The sequence below is a fragment of the Ostrea edulis genome, chromosome 6 (genome assembly GCF_947568905.1).
Source record: "Ostrea edulis chromosome 6, xbOstEdul1.1, whole genome shotgun sequence".
In the NCBI taxonomy this organism is placed as follows: Eukaryota; Metazoa; Mollusca; class Bivalvia; order Ostreida; family Ostreidae; genus Ostrea; species Ostrea edulis.
Window position 1 is genome coordinate 37,757,622 of NC_079169.1, and position 24,654 is coordinate 37,782,275.

Sequence of the window (24,654 nt, forward strand, 5' to 3'; positions counted from 1 at the left end):
GGATCGATTTTCGTTTTCGCGCCCCTTCCCCACCATTTTTACATTGTTGTCACTGAAATACGTAATTCACAATATTAAATAGTTAATATGTACATTGGGTAAGAATTCTAAAACACGCAAAAACTACTATTCTGGTTTCATAGGTGTCGGAAAGTGGGGGGGGCTAAACTCCCACCCCACCCCCACCCCACCCCGGTTCCGACGCCTATAGGTTTTATATTTGTAAACAAAGTGAATCAGTCATCATTTACCAGTTGTTTTCATTAAATGACAGCCAACCTTGAATGTAACATATTTAAAGTTTTTATGTAATAGACCAATTGGGCTATTTTTCCATAATTTTTAATAGGCCAGGCCATAAAACCAGTAGCCTGAGCCATGGCCTAGATTTGAATTTTACATTATTTCCACAAGCACTTGTTTCGTATCTGATCACCCCCTTCTTTTTCTCTCCACAAGATAGCTAACTCAATTTCAAAACTCCTATATTTTTGTTAAAAATGTATCATTAATCAACATTACCGGGGGTATTTTGATATAGTTTAATTTGAGATACTTTTCTCTTGTCAAAAAAATTGTTCCAGTTGTCCTCTGTCAAGCCTCTTTATTGTAAACCACTCATTTTGTCTGTTTAAAGCAGAGAAAGAAACATTATCTTTTTATTTCATAGTCTAGCTGTTAGAGGTTATAAACCTTGTTGGCCACATATAGATTCTTTGTACATATATGTAAATATACGCTTCCTAGACTCTAAATATTTAGAGGATGTAGAAGTATTCTTGCACTTCATTTTTTACTCAAAGCAAACATGAGAGAGGGGAAACAACTGAAAATCCCATGATACAGTTAATTACACTAAAAAAGAGTAACAATTCCATTTTTAGTGTAACAGTTGCCCTGTTAGGGAATTGTATCCAACCTTTTAAACAGTCGTAGTGATGAACCATCGGAATATTTTTTCATGATTGATTATCAGTATAATCGGACGCACTATAATTGATCAATAATCGATTAATTTCAAGTATTAAATTTGTTTATTATTGAATGAAGAATGAATTGGTGGGGTGATTTCTGAAATGCATTTTTGATGAATTTTTTATCATTGGATTCATTTATCAAATTAATACTTATGAATTAGTTACATTCACAGAAAATAAATCAAAATATCTTCCTTGCACAAAATAAAATAATTTACCTCGGACTTCGAAAGGCCGGGAAAATAATAGCTCCGAGGAAATGTCACATAAACTGGTCCTCCAATATGATTCTATAGTTTGTTTCCCAAAAGATTCGATGTAGCGCGCGCCCTCTGTCGTCATAATGGTAAAACAACGAACAAATGTTGAAATGCAGTAAACGAATGAGCAAATTCGAATGTCGAACTATCATCGGACGGATTACCAATTTTTTTTACTGTAACTCACAACTGCAATGTGCAAATGCTCAAATATGGATGACGAAGATCTAATTTCAAATTTACATTGAATAAATAATGCTTTCACTTGTTACGCATCTACACAGACATTTCATTCCTTTACATCTTACGCCATTCAAATAATGAATATACCGTTATGTACTACAAATGTCAAGATAACGATTAACATTTTTCCATTTTACATTGAACCAAAGGCGCATTTAGTAACAACAAATACATAATTAGGCCAAAATAAAAATATTGTTTGTTTCCCCTCGCCCGACCGAGTCTGAAAATTCACACCGACCCATAAGTTTTTATTACGCCATTCTGGTGAAGTTTTTTTTTTAAATTTTAAGAAATATTCAAGGTCGTTTCTGGTGCAGATCAGTATTTTATAATGACAAAAAATTTCTATATCTTCTTTGGTTTCAATCCAAAATTAAAAAATAATAATACGAATACAGGAGGTGTTCTGGTCCGAAATCTAGAAATTTCGGCGGCATTCTCTGGCTGATTTCAAATACTTACAAGCCGAATTCAATTTTAAGCTCATAACTAATCAATAAAACGATTCTTCTTGTACTTACTAATATCAATTTTATGGGTTCTTTCATCACATAAACAGTCTCTTGAAAACATTTTATCAAACTGTCGAGCTTTGTTTTGAGTCACGAGACTCGTTTGCTCAAATGGCAGTGAAAATTTGGTTGACTACAATTGTTGGCTTCTGTTTAATATCGAATTTTGGATTGATATTTTCTTTTAATCGATATTAATAAGTACAAGAATCATGATTGTTTTATTGATTAGTTACAAGTGAGTTTAACATTGAATTCGGCTCGCAATTCGGACTAGTGATCTGCAAGATCGAGATGTAGAAATGTTGTCTATACGAGGAGCGAGGAAACAAGAGAATTCGGGGCATCCAGTGTGCAAGTTGTGTTCTTCAGATGGGGAAAGTGTTGATATTTCGGATGGATGCGATATTTTTGACAGTCAATCAGAAGCATTCTCAATTTAACTTATTTCTGAACTAATGCTATATTTACAAACTGGAAAACACCTAATTATATGCACATGTGTAACTCAGCTCTGATTGGTTGATGTCAGCATCCATTTTGTTTGATCGGCAAAATCAAGTCCCGTTGAAACGTTTTCTGGTAAACTAGATCTACCGATATCATTTAAAAATATAATCAAAATCACTATCATATATAAATTAAGATAATGTGCAAAAAACAAAAGCATAAAATGTCAGTGAACCATAAATAAAAGACAGCAACCGAGTTTACCAATTTTATAACACCATGTGTCCAAAACTAACACCATTGTCCATAGTTGCAACATTCTCCCTAACTTTATTTAAGTGGTAGTATGTGGTATAAATAGCAGAACAAATTCTGATGAAACCCAATGTTCGTCGAATCAACCAATATGTATACATGTAGTCCAATGCCTAAGTTTGGTGGTTAGATAATGAGCATTTCCAAAATACATGAAGTACTGTCTGAAATATCGACACCTTTCCTAATTACAAAACGTGGCAATCAAAGCAGAATTTACGCGAGAACTGACTATACGAGTTTGATGAGGAAACATGGATGATGTGCTTCACGACGTTTGGTATCGGGCATTGTTAATGGTTATAGGAATTTCATAATAAATAAAATTCTGCTAGCTAAAAAAAAAAACTTTTTACCTACCTACCGACCTTCCTCTGAAATTTAGGGTCGGGAGAGGGGAAACAAACATATTTTTAAATGTGGCCTTACAAAGATAGAATATTGAACTCTTTGGTTCTCCATAGAAGCATTGTTATTTTTTTGGATTTTCAAATCCAAAGTGGTGTTTGTGAACATAAAATGGTAACATCAATACAATATTTGACCTAGCTCATTACACTTTTATACTAATGTGTTTTATATGTATATTTGTTTTATTCCGCGAGGGGATGCTCCGCTTAGCAGTGCACTTGTTAACATTTATTACACTCATGTCTTACAGCTTGGCTTCAGAGGATACATGTCTGAAGTTTTGGAATATATAGGGTCAGGATGTTGTATTTTCCATAAAAATAAAAAAAACTTGACAAGTTTACATGCTCTGTTGTTCTACATGATAAACCAGTGTTCGAAATTAACCATAGACCGAGTCTATGTCAAATGACACTGGTCTATGCCAATTGTAATTGAGATCGACCAAATTGTCTATGCCGATTTTCTAGATTTAAAGCAATAAAGTTATCCCAAAGGACCCTACATGGTCAATCGACGTCTGATAGACGTTATGAGGAAGGGAGGATATTGTTATGGAAATGGAAAGAAAATATCATGATTTCTAAGTACATTAGAAGTAAAGGAAAATGTTTCAAATTAGGGATATTTTTTTCCACTGTTGCGGTCTATGCCAATTCGATGAGGTCTATGTCATCTCTTTTTGGCATAGACCCTTGGTCTATACCAAGTTTTAAACCAATTCAAACACTGATAAACTCCAATGAAGAAATTTGGTTGCTGTTAATCCCCTCATAATTCATTGCGTGAGAGGATCTAGTAATAGGACAGCTCGTGTGTGGATTAGACTGAGTGTAACTGAGCTTGTAAGACACTCTACAGACCACACTTACTGCTGGATTAAATTCATACTTCACATTGGTCAATAAACAATACAATACATGTTTTCAAGAAGAATTAACCCTTGAGGTAGAAAGGTCAATGGTCAAGGTAACTATGGGACTTCATAGAAAAAAATCTTATCATTTATTGATTGGCAACATTGTGAGGGGATGCCCTGTTTTGGGGTGCTTTTGTTTGAATACCCCCGGTATGTTGTTTTTAAAAATGACATTTATTTAACAGGAAATTAACAGAGCCATTATATTCATATATAAAGTTAATATAGTTCATTTAAAGTAATTCCACCCTCCTTTGATGTCATCAGATTTTGCAAAATCAATGATTTATTTAGATTTATGTATGATAGAGCATGTTGGAGTCTTTTCCTATAGTTATTGTAAAAAATCTTGTTAAAAATAAAATATTTCAAAAGTCTAAGTTATAGATGAATAATCAATGATACATTTCAAAATATTGAATCCAAGGGCAATAACTCTGTTTCTATTGATTTCTTTATCAAGTCTATTATGCGATGATTTCCTTTATTTTTTACAGACATTTTGTATATATTCGTTACGATACAGTTTCATGAAATTGTTATGAATATCATAACCAGTTTGTATGAAATTTAATAACGCTGTTTAAGAAAAATTGCAATTTTCTGACTGTGATATATATTTATGTACGTCTCACATCTTAAAAAGTGAGATGACCTATGTATTTTATTTGATAATTTGTTACTTTTAACTCTAATGAATGGAAATAAAAAACATTTTAAACTTGTATCAGATAAAACTGCGAGTATGGAGTTAACTTAATATGATCAATGTGATTTGTTAGCCGAGTTGCAACAAAGTTGAACTCGGCTATTGGTTTGGTGATGCAGGCGGGCCGGTGGGCGGGCGGTTGGGTGTCAACAATTGGTTTCTGGATGATAACTTGAAAAGTTTACAATCTATTCAAATGAAACTGTGCTATATTGTTGGGTACCAGGTAAGGAAGACCCCTATTGATTTTGGAGAAAAATGATAAAAGGTCAAGGTCACAGTGACCAAATATAGAATGAAAATTCCAAAAAAAAATTGGTTTTCAGAGGATAACTCGAAAATTTTTAATTTGAATCAAATGAAACTTGGATATATTGTTGGATACCAGCAAAGCAAGGCCTCTATTGATTTTGGAGAAAAAAGGTCAACAATCAAAGTCACAGTGACCGAATATAGATTGAAAACTCAGACAAATATGGTTTCTGGACAGCTAGTAACTTGAAAAGTTTAAAACTGAAATTAGTTCTTCACAATTATAAATATGCCACATCATTCCTGGATTTACAATGTATCCCATGCAACTCGGCTCATGTACCCCTGGGTGCATATATTGATTTTTTTATTTATGCTATGATTTCTTCATTACATGATTTTAAGACATTTTGTTTGCAGGTTTTACAGAATCTGGGTAAAGCTGAGAAAACTCTTGATGAGAGATTAGATGAACATGCCCACAAATTGGAAAGACAGCAGGTATGAACGAGACAGGGTAGTAACGTTTCCCGTTGTCGCAGTGAAAGCATTCAGACAAGCCTCTCTAAGTCTGAAATTCGAAAGAGAAGTTATGAGATTAATGAATTTTCAGCATGTGTGATGTCAGAAAGCAGATTCAAAACAAAACACACCATAGGATATTGAAAATGAAGTAGAATTCATGTTTCACTTTTTTCCACTGTGTCTCAAAGAAATGATGTAGCACAATGTATAGAGAGTTTTACATGTAATTGTTAATCTAGTGCTTCCTGCTGGTATGCTTCTTTATTGTGTGGAAGTCCTGACCATGTTATCTGTAAATAACAAATGATTTTTATAATCCTTATTTCTTCTACTGCATAGGAAGTGGCTGGGAAGCTTCACAAGGAGCTTAAAGGATACATTCATTGTGCCAAAGGTAAAAGTTCAAATAATCTGTAATTTCACTTTCAAATTATGTAAAAATTCAGAAATTAATAACCAAATTCAAAAGTTACAACATTTGTATACTAGCTGTATTTAAAATTCTACCTGCAAGATGATGATAAATTTTTTTTCAAGCAAAGTTTTTATCGCTGATGACAAATGTTTGATTTTAATTTGCACACTATACTAGAATGAACTTCTGAACGTGTAACTATAAATAGCATCTATTCTTTGTAGCCATGCAGGCAGCCTCCAAGAATTTGTACCAAGTCTTGCAAGAAACGTACGAGGAAGACTGGCCTGACTGTGAGAATGTCAAATCCCAACTCAGTGTAGGTCATTTGTGTAATTCGTGTTTCTGATATATGTATGGGTAATGGATATTAGAACCTTGATGTTCAGTGTGAGAACGTCAAATCCCAACGCATTCAGTAACTCATTCGTGTAATTCACATTACCTGATATATGTACAAGTAGTAGATACTGGAGAGAGGGTTCAAAACCTTGACGTGTACTTATTAGTACAGAGAATTGTTTAATTAAACGTTATTATTGTACGAATAGGTAACACACTAACAAATATTGTTGGTTAAAATATATCAAAAATTTCAAGTTCAAATACAGGACTCACTTACACTACGATTTAACTTTAACAGACAGTTAACTCCCTACTAACTCTTACATTTTTATAGCGTTAACTGTCAGTGAAACTCAACTTGTCTTCGTGCAACTGGGCCCAGAAATTTAATATTCAGAATGTGTGTTGGAATTCAATTTACCTTTGTATTCAGTTTACCTTTCTCTGCATGCTAGCTCTCCATTGGTCACGTTCTCAGCATTTTTATCACATTTCTCTTTGTCGGTTTCCTCTCTGTCCTCATTGTCTATAATGATATCTTTCTACAATTCCTCCTGGTCAGTGTCTCTACCTGATCTAAATGTACAGGAGATTCAAAAAACTTATGTGGTAGTAGCTTAATTGTCAATCAGTAATAGGACTAAAAAAATCTGGATAATTATACAAATAAATGGAATTTGAATGGATGGAAAGCTGATAATTGCTTTACGAATGGATTTTAATGGAGGGAAGGAACATAGTTAGACAATAGTTTGTGTGTGAGGGAGGAGAAATTGCTAAACAAGAGTTTTAAATGTGTGAGGGAGGGGACATGCTTAAACAATAGTTTGTGTGTGAGGGAGGGGACACGCTTAAACAATAGTTTGTGTGTGAGGGAGGGGACATAGTTAAGCAATAGTCTGTGTGTGAGGGGGGGGGGGGACATAGTCAAAAAATAGTTTGTGTGAGGGAGGGAACATAGTTAAACAATAGTCTGTGTGTGAGGGAGGGGACATAGTCAAAGAATAGTTTGTGTGTGAGGGAGGAGACATTGCTAAACAATAGTTAGTGTGTGAGGGAGGAGACATGCTTAAACAATAGTTTGTGTGTGAGGGAGGGGACATTGCTAAACAATAGTTTGTGTGTGAGGGAGGGGACATTGCTAAACAATAGTTTGTGTGTGAGGGAGGGAAGGAGGCATAGTTAAACAATAGTTTGTGTGTGAGGGAAGGGACATAGTTAAACAATAGTTTGTGTGTGAGGGAGGAGACATAGTTAAAGAATAGTTTGTGTGTGAGGGAGAAGACATGATTAAACAATAGTTTGTGTGAGGGAGGGGACATAGTTAAACAATATTTTGTGTGCGAGGGAGGGGACATAATTAAACAATAGTTTGTGTGTGAGAGAGGGGACAGAGTTAAACAATAGTTTGTGTGTGAGAGAGGGAACATAATTAAACAATAGTTTGTGTGTGGGGGGGGGGGGGGGGACAGAGTTAAACAATAGTTTGTTTGTGAGGGAGGGGATTAACTGTGTTTTGAAGATGTTAGATGGACATGTTATAAAATGTTTGATCTTTTTCTTTTCTTTCAGTCTCTGGAGTTAATGTGGCACAACTACATCCAGAACTTAAATGACAGTGTGAACGAACCACTGAACAACTACATGAGCCATTTCCCAAACCTTAGAGTTAGTAATCTAGTATATATATATAACATTGTACACATTACTACATGGAACACAAGGAACGGTGATGTAATAGGCGCTACACAGGTTGTTGAATTAAATTGTATCTGACATGTCATTCTATTGCAATAGCGCTCCATTATGTTCTGTTGGGTTAAACTATTTCCTCCTATAATCCCCTGGCCTTTTGTCACTGTTTTAATGAAATGTAAAGAATAATTTTTATTTTAAAACCTAAAGGCACAGATGAGAGTCGAACCCAAGGCCCTTCACATGAAAGGCAGAAGCTCAATCCATTGAACCACTGAGCCATTGAGGATGGTGACAGCTTTGGAAATATTAAACAATAGATGTTTTATATGACAAAACTCTACACTAGTATTATATATAATTTTGATATTTAATACAAATGTAGTATTTTTATGATTTATTGAGAGAATTTTCTAATATAAGTGACAAGTATAGCTAGATTTAAACTGGGGTTGGATTTTAAGTCAGTCAATGTCCTTCTTCCTCTCCATTCCTTAAAGGGACTGGCTCATGATTTTTGAGAAAAATATTTTTCATTTTTGATGGTAAACATAAAAAGTATAACTCATTTAATGTTGACAGCCAAACTTTGACCTTCTGAATGCAAGAAAAAAAGCAATATTTTAGCCTTAAATCTGCGTTATGTAAACAAAGACTCGGGTCTTTTATGTATACAAACAAACAAGTGGAATATTGATTTTGTAATATAATAAAGCATCTTAAGTTTGCATAGTCACAAATTTTAACTTTAAGATGACACATTTTACCCCAAAAATGCTTGAAATGTGAAAAATATGATACACTTAGATCGATAACCATACGTTTTTCAAACTTTGTAACAATAACATATACCACAATCTTTGTTTACAACTGTCTAAAATGAGCTTCTGTGATAATGTATAACCTTAATTTTTATGTGAAATCTTTTAAACACATTAGACAGTAGATTTTGATCATTAAAAGTGAAAAAGAAAATTTTGGAGAAAATCGTGAATCAGTCCCTTCAAAGGGGCATGGACACGATTTGAGCTGAAAATTTTGCTTTAAATTTCCATTTTTAATGTTTAGAATACTTAACTAAGGTGTTTCTAATGATCAGCAAAAATTTGAATGTCAGTTGTCGATATACATACATATGTAGCTCACAATTCTTTATTATGTAAACAAGGCTCGTGCCATGTTTTTGTTTACATAAGTCAAATATACTATAGAGTGAAGTTTTGATTCAAGCATTTTTTTTTCAATTTACATGTACAAGTTAATTCTAAACACAATTTAATAGTTTCTAGTGTTTAAATTGGCACATCTCATTTTGTTTTAAACATGCTATTTTCTATTAAAGGGGCATGGACACAATTTGAGCTGAAACTTTTTAGATTTTATTTTTCCATTTTTAATGTTTAGAATGCTTAACTAAGGTATCTGTAATGGTCAGCAAAATTTTTGAATGTCAGTTGTCTAGGCACATGGGAGATACAGAGCTCACAATTCTTTGTTATGTAAACAAGGCTCGTGCCATGTTTTTGTTTACACAGGTTAAATATGTAGGACTCCAAAGTGCGATGGTCTGCGCGAAACCTTGATGGTGTAACACACCAAAGTGCGATTTTCCACACTCGTACGCCAAAGTGCGATGGTCTGATACACCAAAGTGCGATGGTGCGACACGCCGAAATCCATTGGTTTGTAAACGACACAGTGTTTTGGTACAGACTGAACCAACCATGTGTTGTTTCACCAAAATATCAGGGCAAAATCCATGCACAAAAAATAAGAATAAGAGCTTATTTCATTACCATTTAGTTGTTGTGTTATCAAACACAAAATTTTCCAACGCGAAATCATATAGAATGTTTTGTATTATAACATACCTCCAGGAATTTAATATGTGTATGTCAAAGTAATAAATGATCATGAATTAAAGAATGTTTGGGCGAAGTAGAGAGTTCGACAACAAATGTACTTTGCCGTTCTTACTCTCCTCAACAGTGTAAACCTTGCCGTACTGTCGTCCATGTTGCATTTCTTTGGTTTTATTTTGAAGGACATTAAGAATGACGTCACAATGACATGACGTCACAAACGTTACTGAACTCCGCACCATCGGCCTTTGGCGTGACCATCGCACTTTGGGGTCTGTAACGTTAACAAACCATTGCACTTTGGCACAGACCATCGCACTTTGGCGTGACCATCACACTTTGGAGCAACCATCGCACTTTAGTCGAGTCTTACAAATACACTAGTCAAAATTTGTTTAAAGCAGAATTTTATGCCCCCGAGATCAAAGATCTGTCATTCTGTAGTTCTGTCATTCTGTCATCCTGTCTGAAACTTTAACCTTGCTAATAACTTTTGAACAGTAAGTGCTAGAGCTTTGATATTTCACATGAGTATTCCTTGTGACAAGACCTTTCTGTGGGTACTAAACCTTTTCACCTTGACATTTGACATACTTTTAAATAATTTGACATTGGTCATAACTTTTAAATGGTAAATATTAGAGCTTTCATATTGCACATGAGCATTTCTTATGACAAGATCTTTCTACTGGTACCAAGATATTTGTCCTTGTCACCTTGGCCATCTTTGAAATTGACCATTATCAGGGGCATTTGTGTTTCACAAATACATCTTGTTCAATTTATATTTTAATTCTGAACAGTCACAATTAAATAGTTTCTAGTGTTTAGCACATCTTATTTTGATTTTCTATGAAGTATTCTATATGTAAACAAAAACATGGCACGAGCCTTGTTTACATAACCAAGAATTATGAGCTTGATCTCTGTCTCCCATGTACCTCAACAACTGACATTAAAAAGAGCTAGGTACGTTTGTTATCATAACTAGGCCCTGTAAAATACTTCAAAAATGAAGAACAATTATTAATACAAATCATTGATATATATGAAGTTGATGATCCCTAGTATTTATATATACAAACATATCGGCGGATCTAGGTCTCTTGTAATGTTGAGAACTATTCAAACTTATCCGGAATCCAGAAAATGGACGATTTTCTTCACTTTTCCTACCTTTTAAGATGCATCAGCCACAATAGCAGTAAACTAGAGATAGATTATCTTCAAAGAAGTAATTGTGCATGTTTCGTTTTGGCTGTGGCCAATTTCTTTTTTATACCCCCCGCAACAAGTTGTGGGGGGGGGGGGGTATACTGGAATCGGGTTGTCTGTCTGTCTGTCTGTCCGTCCGTCCGTCTGTCCGTCCGTCCATCCGTCTGTAGTCGCAATGGTTTCCGGGCTCTAAAGCATTATCCTTTCCACCTACCGTCACCATATCATATATATGGACTACCCATGGGATGAAGATGTTCCCTATTGATTTTGGGGTCAAAAGGTCAAGCGCACTGGACATCGAAGTAGCAATATGGTTTCCGGGCTCTAAAGCGTTATCCTTTCCACCTACAGTCACCATATCATACATATGGACTACCCATGGGATGAAGATGTTCCCTATCGATTTTGGGGTCAAAAGGTCAAAGGTCAAGCACACTGGACATCGAAGTAGCAATATGGTTTCCGGGCTCTAAAGTGTTATCCTTTCCACCTACTGTCATCATATCATACATATGGACTACCCATGGGATGAAGATGTTCCCTATCGATTTTGGGGTCGAAAGGTCAAAGGTCACGCACACTGGACATGGAAGTAGCAATATGGTTCGGTTTGTCATGCCATTTGTTTTTTACACTCAGAAAAGAGGTAGTTTATACCTATTACCAACACCCTTTGGGAGATTGGGGTAAGCGGGGGGTATTCCTAGTGAGCATTGCTCACAGTACCTCTTGTTTATTATTATATCTAATCAGGCTTCTGATTTTGACGTTTGTGCACAGGTGGATCACCATGTAGTGCATAGCAACGAATTGTACATACATGTACAGTGATATAAGAAAATTAATCAAAACTTAATGTACTTGTTATACCCCCCGCAACAAGTTGTGGGGGGGGGGGGGGGGGTATACTGGAATCGGGTTGTCCGTCTGTCTGTCCGTCCGTCCGTCCGTCCGTCTGAAGATGCAATGGTTTCCGGGCTCTAAAGCATTATCCTTTCCACCTACCGTCACCATATCATATATATGGACTACCCATGGGATGAAGATGTTCCCTATCGATTTTGGGGTCAAAAGGTCAAAGGTCAAGTGCACTGGACATCGAAGTAGCAATATGGTTTCCGGGCTCTAAAGCATTATCCTTTCCACCTACAGTCACCATATCATACATATGGACTAGCCATGGGATGAAGATGTTCCCTATCGATTTTGGGGTCAAAAGGTCAAAGGTCAAGTGCACTGGACATCGAAGTAGCAATATGGTTTCCGGGCTCTAAAGCGTTATCCTTTCCACCTAGTCACCATATCATGCATATGGACTACCCATGGGATGAAGATGTTCCCTATCGATTTTGGGGTCAAAAGGTCAAAGGTCACGCGCACTGGACATCGAAGTAACAATATGGTTTCCATTTAAATTCTTTAATGGCTTTTTTCATCGCATGGAGATGCTGTGTTCCTAGATACCTTTTGGATCATAATACTGAAGTTTTACCTATTACCAACACCCTTTGGGAGATTGGGGTAAGCGGGGGGTATTCTTGGTGAGCATTGCTCACAGTACCTCTTGTTATTGTTTTAGCGACCACAATGAGAAAATGTATTAATAATTACAATCTAAAAAAATATCAGTTTATGAACAAATCCAGTTTGGGTCATTGAAATGCAAACAGCAACCAGACCGAATAAAATGCACTACTAGGCCGGCTATGATGCACAGTTGTACACCAAATCTTGTCTTAATTTCTATAAATGTGTACAAATGAAATGTTCCTGTTGCTTATAAAATCATAGATATGCAATCATAATGCTAATATAAAGGTAAATTGGTTAATCCAACAGTTTAATACACATCATCTAAAAATAGTATTGAACCTTGTTTACATTGACAACGTACAGTACGGACCAAAAAAGCTGTTCCAAGCAAAACAGTTTTAAAACATCATAGTGAAAAATGTGACGTCATTTTTGCATACTTATAAAGAAAGACATCATGATTATCAATCACAAGTAACTGTCATATATGATAGAATGTTCAAGTCTTCTCTTGGGTACATGAATTACTGTTTTAGCAATGTTTAGGCCTTACAACTATGTAAAAAAAAAAAAAAAAAAAAAAAAAAATTAATAGCATCTGTATAATTATGCATGATTACTGGAAATTACCATCAGAATCAAGAGTTATAAATCTACTTGAAATATTATAAATATATACTAGATGAGTACATAGATCTATGCAGGCACGTAACATCATCATTTCTTTTTTTCCAACAATTATAAAATTCTAAAAAAAAAAGGGGGGGGTGGGGGGTAAAATATATTATTTTAAATTCATTGATCATACTGCCATTCGCCAATATGGTTGGTAAAATGTACTAATATCATAAATAATCGGTGAGCTGAGAATCAATAATCCAAGTATTTCATTTTCAAAATATGAAATATGACAGAGAGAAAGATTTTCAAGTATCCATCATGAGGATGGGAAAGAAAGATGGACAGATTCAGAGACACATAAACAGAGAGAAACTTTATCGAAATCGAAAGTAATAATTTTGTTTTAAGATGCCAGGTTTTGGTCTTAGATATTTGGGACAAGATAAAAAAAGCTCAATGTCTAATAAAAATCTTAATTAAAATATTTTGGGGGAAGGGTGTGTGTGTGTGTTAAAAAACTCCCACAAGTGCAGTCATCGAACATCAATTTTATTATAATGCATGAATAATATTGCAGCACAGCAAACAAGACTGAAGGGACCCATATGTTTAGAAATATTAACATTTATTACATTTTAATGAACATTTAAAGTGACATTTAAAAACTACATTTGTTAATAAACATTAGAAAATGTATATATTGTTATTTAGCTTTATTGTTTTATTGCATGATAATCGATTTGGGTGAACATTCATCATATTAAGTTTTAAGGGGGAGGGGGTCTTGATGAAAAGTATGTGAATTAAATGTTGTTTTTTATCAAACATTAAATGCTTGATCTTGCCCTTAATGGTTTTTTTTTTCAATTGTTGATGTGCCGATACCCATTATTGTTGAGTACCCAAATTCTTCATCATTACCGATATTTATAAAACGTCCAACATTTCATAAATAGTGTGTGATTTATTTTCCTAATCAAAATTCTTGTCGTAATGCTAGTGAATTTACTAAATAATATGAAAATATGACTACCATAAATCATAGAAGTAGGTCTATAAGAAGGGTAGGTCTGCGCAAATGCTTTCATTATAATCAAATGAAAATTTGAGCATCTTTCTATCATTGTAAAATGAAGTTAGATGAATGAACAGTTTACTTCAAAGCTATATGGCATGAAAAACTTTAAATAGCTTGCTTTGTGATTTGATGATTATCTTCAGTGAAACAATGGCATTTTCATATTCTTATTCATTCATCTAATTCTGGGTCTTGTCGGGCATACTAAGCTAAAGAAATAGACAAATCTAAAGAGAAAAAGAAAAACAAGATCGGCAGAGGAAGAAAAAAAAAAAAATCCCGAGTTAAATATGTTATACATATTATAATTACACTGTTTATTATTTTATATCTTAAAAATTGAACCCTAATGTTGATTAAAAATTGACCTGTTGTTGGTAAATAAAAAAAAATCACGGTATATTAATTCGGCCTCCTTATATAGGAAAAATAACAATCAAAAATCAGTTTGCTAAATTGATGCCAAATACGGCAGTCAGAAATGTTCTATGCTACCTGTCCCAACACCCTGCACGGAATTTTCTATTTTTTTTTTCTATCCGCAAACGTAACCAAATCCGCATGTTTTTCACATGTGTAAACAGCTTGAGTGCACCCCAAGAAGTAGCATTAGTTACCTTAAACATCAAATAGTTCCTTAGTAAACTACAATTACCCAGGATTTCCTAATCTGGATGCAAAAATGGAGAGAAAAGAATAAAAGGAAATCAATCTAATTAAAATCAGATCTTCCATCCGCTCCCCGGTTTCAATACGTCGCGTCCATCGAACACCGGGAAGCAGATGGAAGATCTAATTCTAATTAGATTGAAAAGCAAATGAGAAAATCGCGCTTGTAAGAAAAATTCTTTTAGATATGTACTGAAACTAAAATACATTAAGTTTATCTTGATTTTGATTGGACAATTACATGTACCAGTGTGATTCCTTAATATCCGCGGTATGACAAAGGGGAATTACACATTCTTTCAATTTTCTATTAAAAGAATTCAACTTGTTAAATATACAAACGACATTTAAAGTAATTCCACCCTCCTGTGATGTCATCAGATTTTGCAAAATCAATGATTATTTATGTGTGATAGGAACATGAATTTTGTTGGAGTCTTTCCTGATATAGTTATTGTAAAAAATCTTGTTAAAAATAAACTATTTCAAAAGTCTTAAATTATAGATGAATAATCAATGATACGTTTTAAAATATTGAATCCAAGGGTGATAACTCTGTTTCTATTGATTTCTTTATCAAGTCTATTATGCGATATATTTCCTTTATTTTTACAGACATTTTGTATATTTTTGTGAAGATACACTTTCATGAAATTGTTATGAATGCTACTATATCGTCATAACCAGTTTGTATGAAATTTTGATAACGCTGTTTAAGGAAAATTGCAATGTTCTGACGGTGATAGATGATTCTGTTTATATACGTCTTGTATCTTAAAAAGTGTGATGACATATGTATTTTATTTGATAATTTGTTAGTTTTAACTCTAATGAATGGAAATAAATACATTTTTCAAACTTGTATCAGATAAAACTGCGAGTATGGAGTTACCTTAAGGGAAACAGACATTATTTTAATTCCAGTTACTTTCCTTATGATGTATTTTTCACATGGGTAAAAGGGTATGACAAAATTTGTAAATTTTGATCAAATATGGATCACGGGTCGTGCAACATACACCAAGCGCAAAATATGTTTTAAAAAGAATTCATGAACATTTTTTTTTAAAAACCTGTTGACTATAGGCATTGATTCTGTTTGTGCCAAAATTCGCACATTTTCGGCAATAATTGGTAATGATAGGTTACAAAAACATGGTCTAGCATAGTTCTTAATTCCACGGTTAAGGACATGCGGAACGATGTGGCCAAAAATAACTCGTCAATGAATATTTTTTCTTTTTTTCATGAAGCACCATCAGGATGTCCTGTACAATGTGTATAAATTTCATGGCCACTTTCTAGGTATACAAGGGAGATAACAAGCTTTGAATTACCCCCCTTTTCGAAAATTGTGAATGTTTCAAGATCATTCCGATTTTCAATTAAAAAAAAATAATTTAATGGAATTTTTATCTATATCTTTTACAATAATCTTTAGAATATATGCAAAATATAAAATGTATAATAATAACATGCTTAAACATAACCGATACTAAATGAAGCACTGCTCAAAAACTTGTCAATGAATTTCTTTGCAAACACTGCAATTAAAAGCTATTCATATACCTAACTTCCTGTAGAAATATGAAGGGATGAAGCTAATCTTGACTTTGAGGTAGGCGTCCTTGAAGTTATACATTGATATGTTCACTTGGGGTTATATATAAATATTTGTTATTAATAACTTTTAAGCTTATATATTCTTTTCATGTACAACTACTGTTAAAAGTAATGGGGGATGGGACGGTCTCAATTTATTTGCACTACAAAATAAAAGAAAAGCTCATTGTCAAAGACGGAGGGGGGGGGGCAGCCTAATTTTTTCGTGCCTGTTTTGGAATACATTGTTAGAAACTATATTTGTTTTGAACCTATTGAAATATTTAGAATTTTCATGATTATGGAACAAGAATTGAGTTAATGAAAACAAATTAGAATTAATTTTTTTTAAATATACATGTATATATTAAACATGCCTTCGAACAAAACGTCTAGTCTAGCTCTAAACAATACGTCTTCTTTCAAACCATGGGTTAGGTCTAGTTAACGTCAATATGAGCTACTACTTCCTTTACAAGATCAACATCATTTCCGCGGCCATGGTAGCTAATGTCGCTTGACTCGATATTCTCCATGCTATTTTTCAAGGTATTTATGTATCGCACATGTTGTGACTTTGCACCTTTTTCTTTTTCACACGTCTGCTTCTCGCATACATTCCGACGTGTGTCATATTTTTAACGTTAGTTACCATTTCCGCAGCAGCGTTGCATAAAGTTAGTAAAAATAATTTGGAATATGAAATAGTTTGAGAGATAAAGCGTACTTATATTTACATGAAAATGCTTGCAAAAATTAAACATTCCTAGTATGGACGTTAATATTTGACCAAAAGTAACGATTGTCATCATGGGGGGGGGGGGGGGGGGGGTATTTTTCGCAAACAAGGATCGATTATAAAAGCACCTGAATAGTTCATATGTTTCCCAAGCAAGATTCGGAGAAATGTGTGTCCAGTTCTAGTTTCACACTACTATAGTAAATATCAACAAACGATCATCATCTTACACTTGCACTAAATCATTGCTTACAGACGGTTTGGTGACTTATATAGGCTATACTATTAAAATTACTGTTGCTCATACTATACATATATATAATATATGCAATGTATATGAAAAAGAGACTTGTAATCACTATGAAATAAAATAAAAATTATCATTTGACAAGAATTCAATCAACAGATTTACACATGACACTTGACAGCGGTAGCAAATTACGACAAAATATGATGACATTTTCCCCGCGATACAACGTCGTGATGTACTGTTTTATTATGACGTCATATAGTGTGTCTGTATAGCATTGTGATTTTTCTCGGGAAGCTTTAACTACGCTGCGTCCGGTTCTAAATTTAAAATAAATTCGCAACCATCACGTGATCATCGTCTCGCATATCCTTAAAACTAAACACAGTTATATCTTTTATTTTGTAGGTTTCTTTCTATTCCGTTTAGGGTCGGATAAAATAATTCAAAGTAGTTCTTTTTTGCCTTCCAAAACATTGTTCATAAATGTCGACGTCATGACGTTATGTGCGGTTTTTTGTTAGAAAAAATGCTGTATTTAACTATTGCTTACAAGAAAACGACAAGAGACATAGGGAAAAATTAATGTGTTCTGACAATGGCATATTGTGGATATCTTATGTGTTTAATTTGATCAAATTTGTAGACAGGGCCGATTTTGCTTCCTAACGTACCTAGCTCTTTTGCTGACCATTACAGATACCTTGGTTAAGCATTCTAAACATTAAAAATGGAAAAATAAAATTTGAAAATTTTCAGCTCAAATCAAACAAATCAAATAAAAAAGTCCCTATCTATCTGTTGTAGTCCCTATCTGTCTGTTGTACCATATCTCTGTTGTAGTCTATCTCTGTCTGTAGTAGTCCCTATCTATCTGCTGTAGTCCCTATATGTCTGTAGTAGTCCCTATCTGTCTGTTGTAGTCCCTATCTCTCTGTTGTAGTCCTATCTGTCTGTTGTAGTCCCTATCTGTCTGTTGTACCATCTCTCTGTTGTAGTCCCTATCTGTCTGTAGTAGTCCCTATCTGTCTGTAGTAGTCCCTATCTATCTGTTGTAGTCCTTATCTGTCTGTTGTACCATCTCTCTGCTGTAGTCCCTATCTGTCTGTTGTACTATCTCTCTGTTGTAGTCCCTATCTGTCTGTTGTAGTCCCTATCTGTCTGTAGTAGTCCCTATCTATATGTTGTTCCATCTCTCTGTTGTAGTCCCTATCTGTCTGTAGTAGTCCCCATATCTCTGTTGTAGTCCTATCTGTCTGTTGTAGTCCCTATCTGTCTGTAGTAGTCCCTATCTGTCTGCTGTAGTCCCTATCTGTCTGTTGTAGTCCTTATCTATCTGTTGTAGTCCCTATCTATCTGTAGTAGTCCCTATCTATCTGTTGTAGTCCCTATCTATATGTAGTAGTCCCTATCTATATGTTCCATCTCTCTGTTGTATCATATGTCTGTTGTAGTCCCTATCTGTCTGTTGTAGTCCCTATCTGTCTGTTGTAGTCCCTATCTGTCTGCTGTAGTCCCTATCTGTCTGTTGTAGTCCCTATCTGTCTGTTGTAGTCCCTATCTGTCTGCTGTAGTCCCTATCTGTCTGTTGTAGTCCCTATCTGTCTGTTGTAGTCCCTATCTGTCTGCTGTAGTCCCTATCTGTCTGTTGTAGTCCCTATCTGTCTGTTGTAGTCCCTATCTGTCTGTTGTAGTCCCTATCTGTCTGTTGTAGTCCCTATCTGTCTGTTGTAGTCCTACCTGTCTGTTGTAGTCCCTATCTGTCTGCTGTAGTCCCTATCTGTCTGTTGTAGTCCTATCTGTCTGTTGTAGTCCCTATCTGTCTGTTGTAGTCCCTATCTGTCTGCTGTAGTCCCTATCTGTCTGCTGTAGTCCCTATCTGTCTGTTGTAGTCCCTATCTGTCTGCTGTAGTCCTTATCTGTCTGCTGTAGTCCCTATCTGTCTGTTGTAGTCCCTATCTGTCTGTTGTAGTCCCTATCTGTCTGTTGTAGTCCCTATCTGTCTGCTGTAGTCCCTATCTGTCTGTTGTAGTCCCTATCTGTCTGTTGTAGTCCCTATCTGTCTGCTGTAGTCCCTATCTGTCTGCTGTAGTCCCTATCTGTCTGTTGTAGTCCCTATCTGTCTGCTGTAGTCCCTATCTGTCTGTTGTAGTCCCTATCTGTCTGTTGTAGTCCCTATCTGTCTGCTGTAGTCCCTATCTGTCTGTTGTAGTCCTTATCTATCTGTTGTAGTCCCTATCTATCTGTAGTAGTCCCTATCTATCTGTTGTAGTCCCTATCTATATGTAGTAGTCCCTATCTATATGTTCCATCTCTCTGTTGTATCATATGTCTGTTGTAGTCCCTATCTGTCTGCTGTAGTCCCTATCTGTCTGTTGTAGTCCCTATCTGTCTGCTGTAGTCCCTATATGTCTGTTGTAGTCCCTATCTGTCTGTTGTAGTCCCTATCTGTCTGCTGTAGTCCCTATCTGTCTGTTGTAGTCCTATCTGTCTGTTGTAGTCCCTATCTGTCTGCTGTAGTCCCTATCTGTCTGCTGTAGTCCCTATCTGTCTGTTGTAGTCCCTATCTGTCTGTTGTAGTCCCTATCTGTCTGTTGTAGTCCTATCTGTCTGTTGTAGTCCCTATCTGTCTGCTGTAGTCCCTATCTGTCTGTTGTAGTCCTATCTGTCTGTTGTAGTCCCTATCTGTCTGTTGTAGTCCCTATCTGTCTGTTGTAGTCCCTATCTGTCTGCTGTAGTCCCTATCTGTCTGTTGTAGTCCCTATCTGTCTGCTGTAGTCCTTATCTGTCTGCTGTAGTCCCTATCTGTCTGTTGTAGTCCCTATCTGTCTGCTGTAGTCCTTATCTGTCTGCTGTAGTCCCTATCTGTCTGTTGTAGTCCCTATCTGTCTGCTGTAGTCCCTATCTGTCTGTTGTAGTCCCTATCTGTCTGTTGTAGTCCCTATCTGTCTGTTGTAGTCCCTATCTGTCTGTTGTAGTCCTATCTGTCTGTTGTAGTCCCTATCTGTCTGCTGTAGTCCCTATCTGTCTGCTGTAGTCCCTATCTGTCTGCTGTAGTCCCTATCTGTCTGTTGTAGTCCCTATCTGTCTGTTGTAGTCCTATCTGTATGTTGTAGTCCCTATCTGTCTGTTGTAGTCCCTATCTGTCTGCTGTAGTCCCTATCTGTCTGTTGTAGTCATATCTGTCTGTTGTAGTCCTATCTGTCTGTTGTAGTCCCTATCTGTCTGTTGTAGTCCCTATCTGTCTGCTGTAGTCCCTATCTGTCTGTTATTGTCCCTATCTGTCTGTTGTAGTCCCTATCTGTCTGTTGTAGTCCTATCTGTATGTTGTAGTCCTATCTGTCTGTTGTATCATCTCTCTGCTGTAGTCCCTATCTGTCTGTTGTATCATCTGTCTGTTGTAGTCCCTATCTGTCTGTTGTAGTCCCTATCTGTCTGTTGTAGTCCTATCTGTCTGTTATTGTCCCTATCTGTCTGTTGTAGTCCCTATCTGTCTGCTGTAGTCCCTATCTGTCTGTTGTAGTCCTATCTGTATGTTGTAGTCCTATCTGTCTGTTGTATCATCTCTCTGTTGTAGTCCCTATCTGTCTGTTGTACCATCTCTCTGTTGTAGTCCCTATATGTCTGTTGTACCATCTCTCTGTTGTAGTCCGTATCTGTCTGTTGTAGTCCCTATCTGTCTGTTGTAGTCCTTATCTGTCTGTTGTAGTCCCTATCTGTCTGTTGAACCATCTCTCTGTTGTAGTCCCTATATGTCTGTTGTACCATCTCTCTGTTGTAGTCCTATCTGTCTGTTGTAGTCCCTATCTGTCTGTTGTAGTCCTATCTGTCTGTTATTGTCCCTATCTGTCTGTTGTAGTCCTTATCTGTCTGTTGTAGCCCCTATCTGTCTGTTGTAATCCCTATCTGTCTGTTGAACCATCTCTCTGTTGTAGTCCCTATATGTCTGTTGTACCATCTCTCTGTTGTAGTCCTATCTGTCTGTTGTAGTCCTATCTGTCTGTTGTAGTCCCAATCTGTATGTTGTAGTCCTTATCTGTCTGTTGTAGCCCCTATCTGTCTGTTGTATTCCCTATCTGTCTGTTGTAGTCCCTATCTGTTGTATAATCTAGTCAATCTAGCCATATATGATCAAAACCTTAAACTAATTGCAACAGAAAAGAACTATTGATTGGCTTTTGTATTTCAATGGGAAAATTGGAAAATCACTGTATTGGCAAATTAGATTGTTATAACGAACATAGAATTTGCAAAATGCTGGCTTTAAACGAGACTCTGTTGGAACCCCTGCACATTCAACTTGTTTGTCAGTAGCCTGCCTTGATTTAAAAACTGATCATATACAGAATATGTTCGCGATTTGTCTACATTCTTGATATTCCATTGCTTTTCTTAAGTATGGGACCCTTTCCGATGCCGAATATTCTTGACGTGTCACATCCTGTGAATGCATCTAGAAATGGCAAGGATTGACAAACTTCGCTTCCTAAAAAGATGTCTGGTTTTAACGATATTCTTCACTTAAGGGCAAGATCAAAAGTTCAATGTCTCACAAAAAACTAAATTCACATAGTTTTCACCAAGACCCTCTAACTAAATATGACAAATGTTGAAACTAATCGAATAACAAGAAAAAACATACGATTATAAATAACACTCTGTATACGTTTTCTACTGTTTATTCACTAAAGTGTAATTGATGTCGGATGACAGAAACTTACAGGAGTTTTTATCTCCCCCCCCCCCCTAACTATTTGAATTTAAATTTTTATCCGACATTGATCATTTGATCTCATTCCTTAGGGCAGTTATGTTTATTTCAAAGTTTGTTGCTATTTCTGTGCTTTATATAAAACTATTTCAAATGCATTGTGTATCTTGTATGATCCTCTGAAATTTACGATGAATAATTGTATCCCATTTCCATACTCAATGATCGTGTGACAGCGTAGTGAGAATTCCATCGTCAATGTAAACAAGTTTTGTCTTGAACACATGGCCGAGCGGTCTAGCGTGCTGGTCGCATGTGCTAGGAGATTTGGTTCCGCAGGTCGTGAGTTCAACACTAATTAGAAATAGTAATTACTGGATTCTAAGATTGTTCATTTTACATCAAATCATGATACTTAGGCTCAAGTGCTTACTTTACATTGATTTTTATTATTTATATTATTGTTTTATTATCATTATTATTACCCATGAATGAGTCCCCCAAACCTGAATTTCAAAAATAAAAGCAAAATTACTTTTTTGATTAGTTTTATAGAAGTTTTTTATACAAAACGCTTGCCCAAAGGATGAAGATACAAAATAACTGAAACTTTTAACCCCAATGGCTTTCCATACTTCTTTTTTAGTGAACGTAGTTCCCCCTTGTAAATTGACACAAAATCTTTAAGATTTTATTTATAATTGATTATTTATAATTTCTAAAATAAATATTGTGTTTCATAATTAAAATTAATTCAGTAAAGGGTCAAACAAAATATTTTGAAACTTTGTTCCAACAGTTCCCCAGGAATGGAAGTCAGCAAAGAATGCGAGATGCTGAGCAATATTGTATGTATATATAAGGTGTCAAAAATCACCTTTATAATACAACTGTTAAGCTGTTTAATCACGTTTTTTATTACATGCACCTTAGATCGTCATGCATATGTTTATTCTGATGACTGTCACAGTTGAGTTACTCCCCTTTTCGTGTATGACGTGCCGTAAACACCACAAAATATCGATGGTTTACTAAAACATTTAAGTCTAAATTTGAAATATTTCCCATTGTCCGATTTTGTCTTATTTTTTGTATGTTGTTAATCATGCTTTTGTTTATTCAATTCCATCAAGTTTGTTTCTGTTGCAATTGATTTGATGTGATTTGCTAGATTGCCTATAAACTAGTAGTGCCTCTCTGTTGTAGCCCCTATCTGTTGTAGTCTCTTTCTGTTGTAGTCTCTTTCTATCCCTCCTATAGCTTTGTGTTTGTTATATTGCTTACCACATTGTGATAGTGTGAATTTCATTTTTCCTTGCAGCAAAGAATTTCAAAAAGAGGTAGAAAGTTGACAGATTTTGACAATGCGAAACACAACGTTGATGTTCTGGAAAATGCCAAGAAAAAAGATGAAGCAAAAATAAAAAAGGTACATGTTATAAATTACAAGGGAGAAGCATTTGTGTCCATACTTGTAACTTGTTAAAATCTTCAGTGGAAGAAAGTTGCTGTATGTGATAAAAATGTTTTATAGTTTCTGGCACCTTGAAAAAATAACACATTGTGGGAATGTTTTGCAGACTTCATGGAAAATTGGTAGGGTATTAAGTTGTGTATGTTGTTATAGTAAGTAAGCATGGCATGATCGTACGTTTCCTGACCACTGGATGATTTATATCTACAGGAAGAATCAATCTTGTGTAACATCATGTGGTGTTAAAAGTTAGTTTTCTGTGGAGTGTTGTAAAGTATTCATTAGTCAGTGCCAATTCTGTGTCTTATTTACATCTCTAAAATTTATTTCTCCGTGTGATATGAAAGTAAGATTTGATTTCAGTACACATGTCAATGGTGGTTTTGTACATTTACTGTTGCTTTGCATTACAGGCTCATGATGAGTTGGAAGAAGCCAAGAAAATATATCAACAAATTAATGATGAGTTACACAGTGATCTGCCCATGTTTTACGAAAGGTAATAGTGAAAAGGAGCATTGTATGATACGACAAGAAGTGTTGAAATTTCTTCAGTTAAGGAAGTTAGCTCCTGAGCTTTTGAGCACAACTGCGCAGGATACTACAACTAAGTATTTACTGGTTCAATACGGATCCCATTGGTGTAAACATATTACACATCTAGTACTGAACCCTATCCAGTTGAAAAAAATTTTGTCAGTTCAAATTTTGAAAGGGTTTTGCAGGGACTAATCACTATATTTTATGGTGGAAGGATTGATTACTTCTGTGTGATATTACAATTTTTGGTTCATCTAATATATCTTTTATTTTTGTACTCCTATACTTGTATTTCTGTTTTATAATTTATTATGCAAGTAGTTTAG

The 24,654-nt window shown here is 35.3% G+C and overlaps 1 protein-coding gene across 1 annotated transcript in view; it reads left to right on the forward strand.

The window, feature by feature from the left end:
• The window catches only part of LOC125666502 (myc box-dependent-interacting protein 1), a 71,121-nt gene that overhangs the window by 12,024 nt on the left and 34,443 nt on the right, over positions 1 to 24,654 (forward strand). The window contains exons 2-7 of the mRNA XM_048899662.2: positions 5,472 to 5,552; positions 5,916 to 5,970; positions 6,216 to 6,310; positions 7,909 to 8,004; positions 23,636 to 23,743; positions 24,202 to 24,287. Of these exons, the coding sequence (XP_048755619.1) occupies positions 5,472 to 5,552; positions 5,916 to 5,970; positions 6,216 to 6,310; positions 7,909 to 8,004; positions 23,636 to 23,743; positions 24,202 to 24,287 (521 nt within the window). The remainder of the gene's footprint in view (positions 1 to 5,471; positions 5,553 to 5,915; positions 5,971 to 6,215; positions 6,311 to 7,908; positions 8,005 to 23,635; positions 23,744 to 24,201; positions 24,288 to 24,654) is intronic.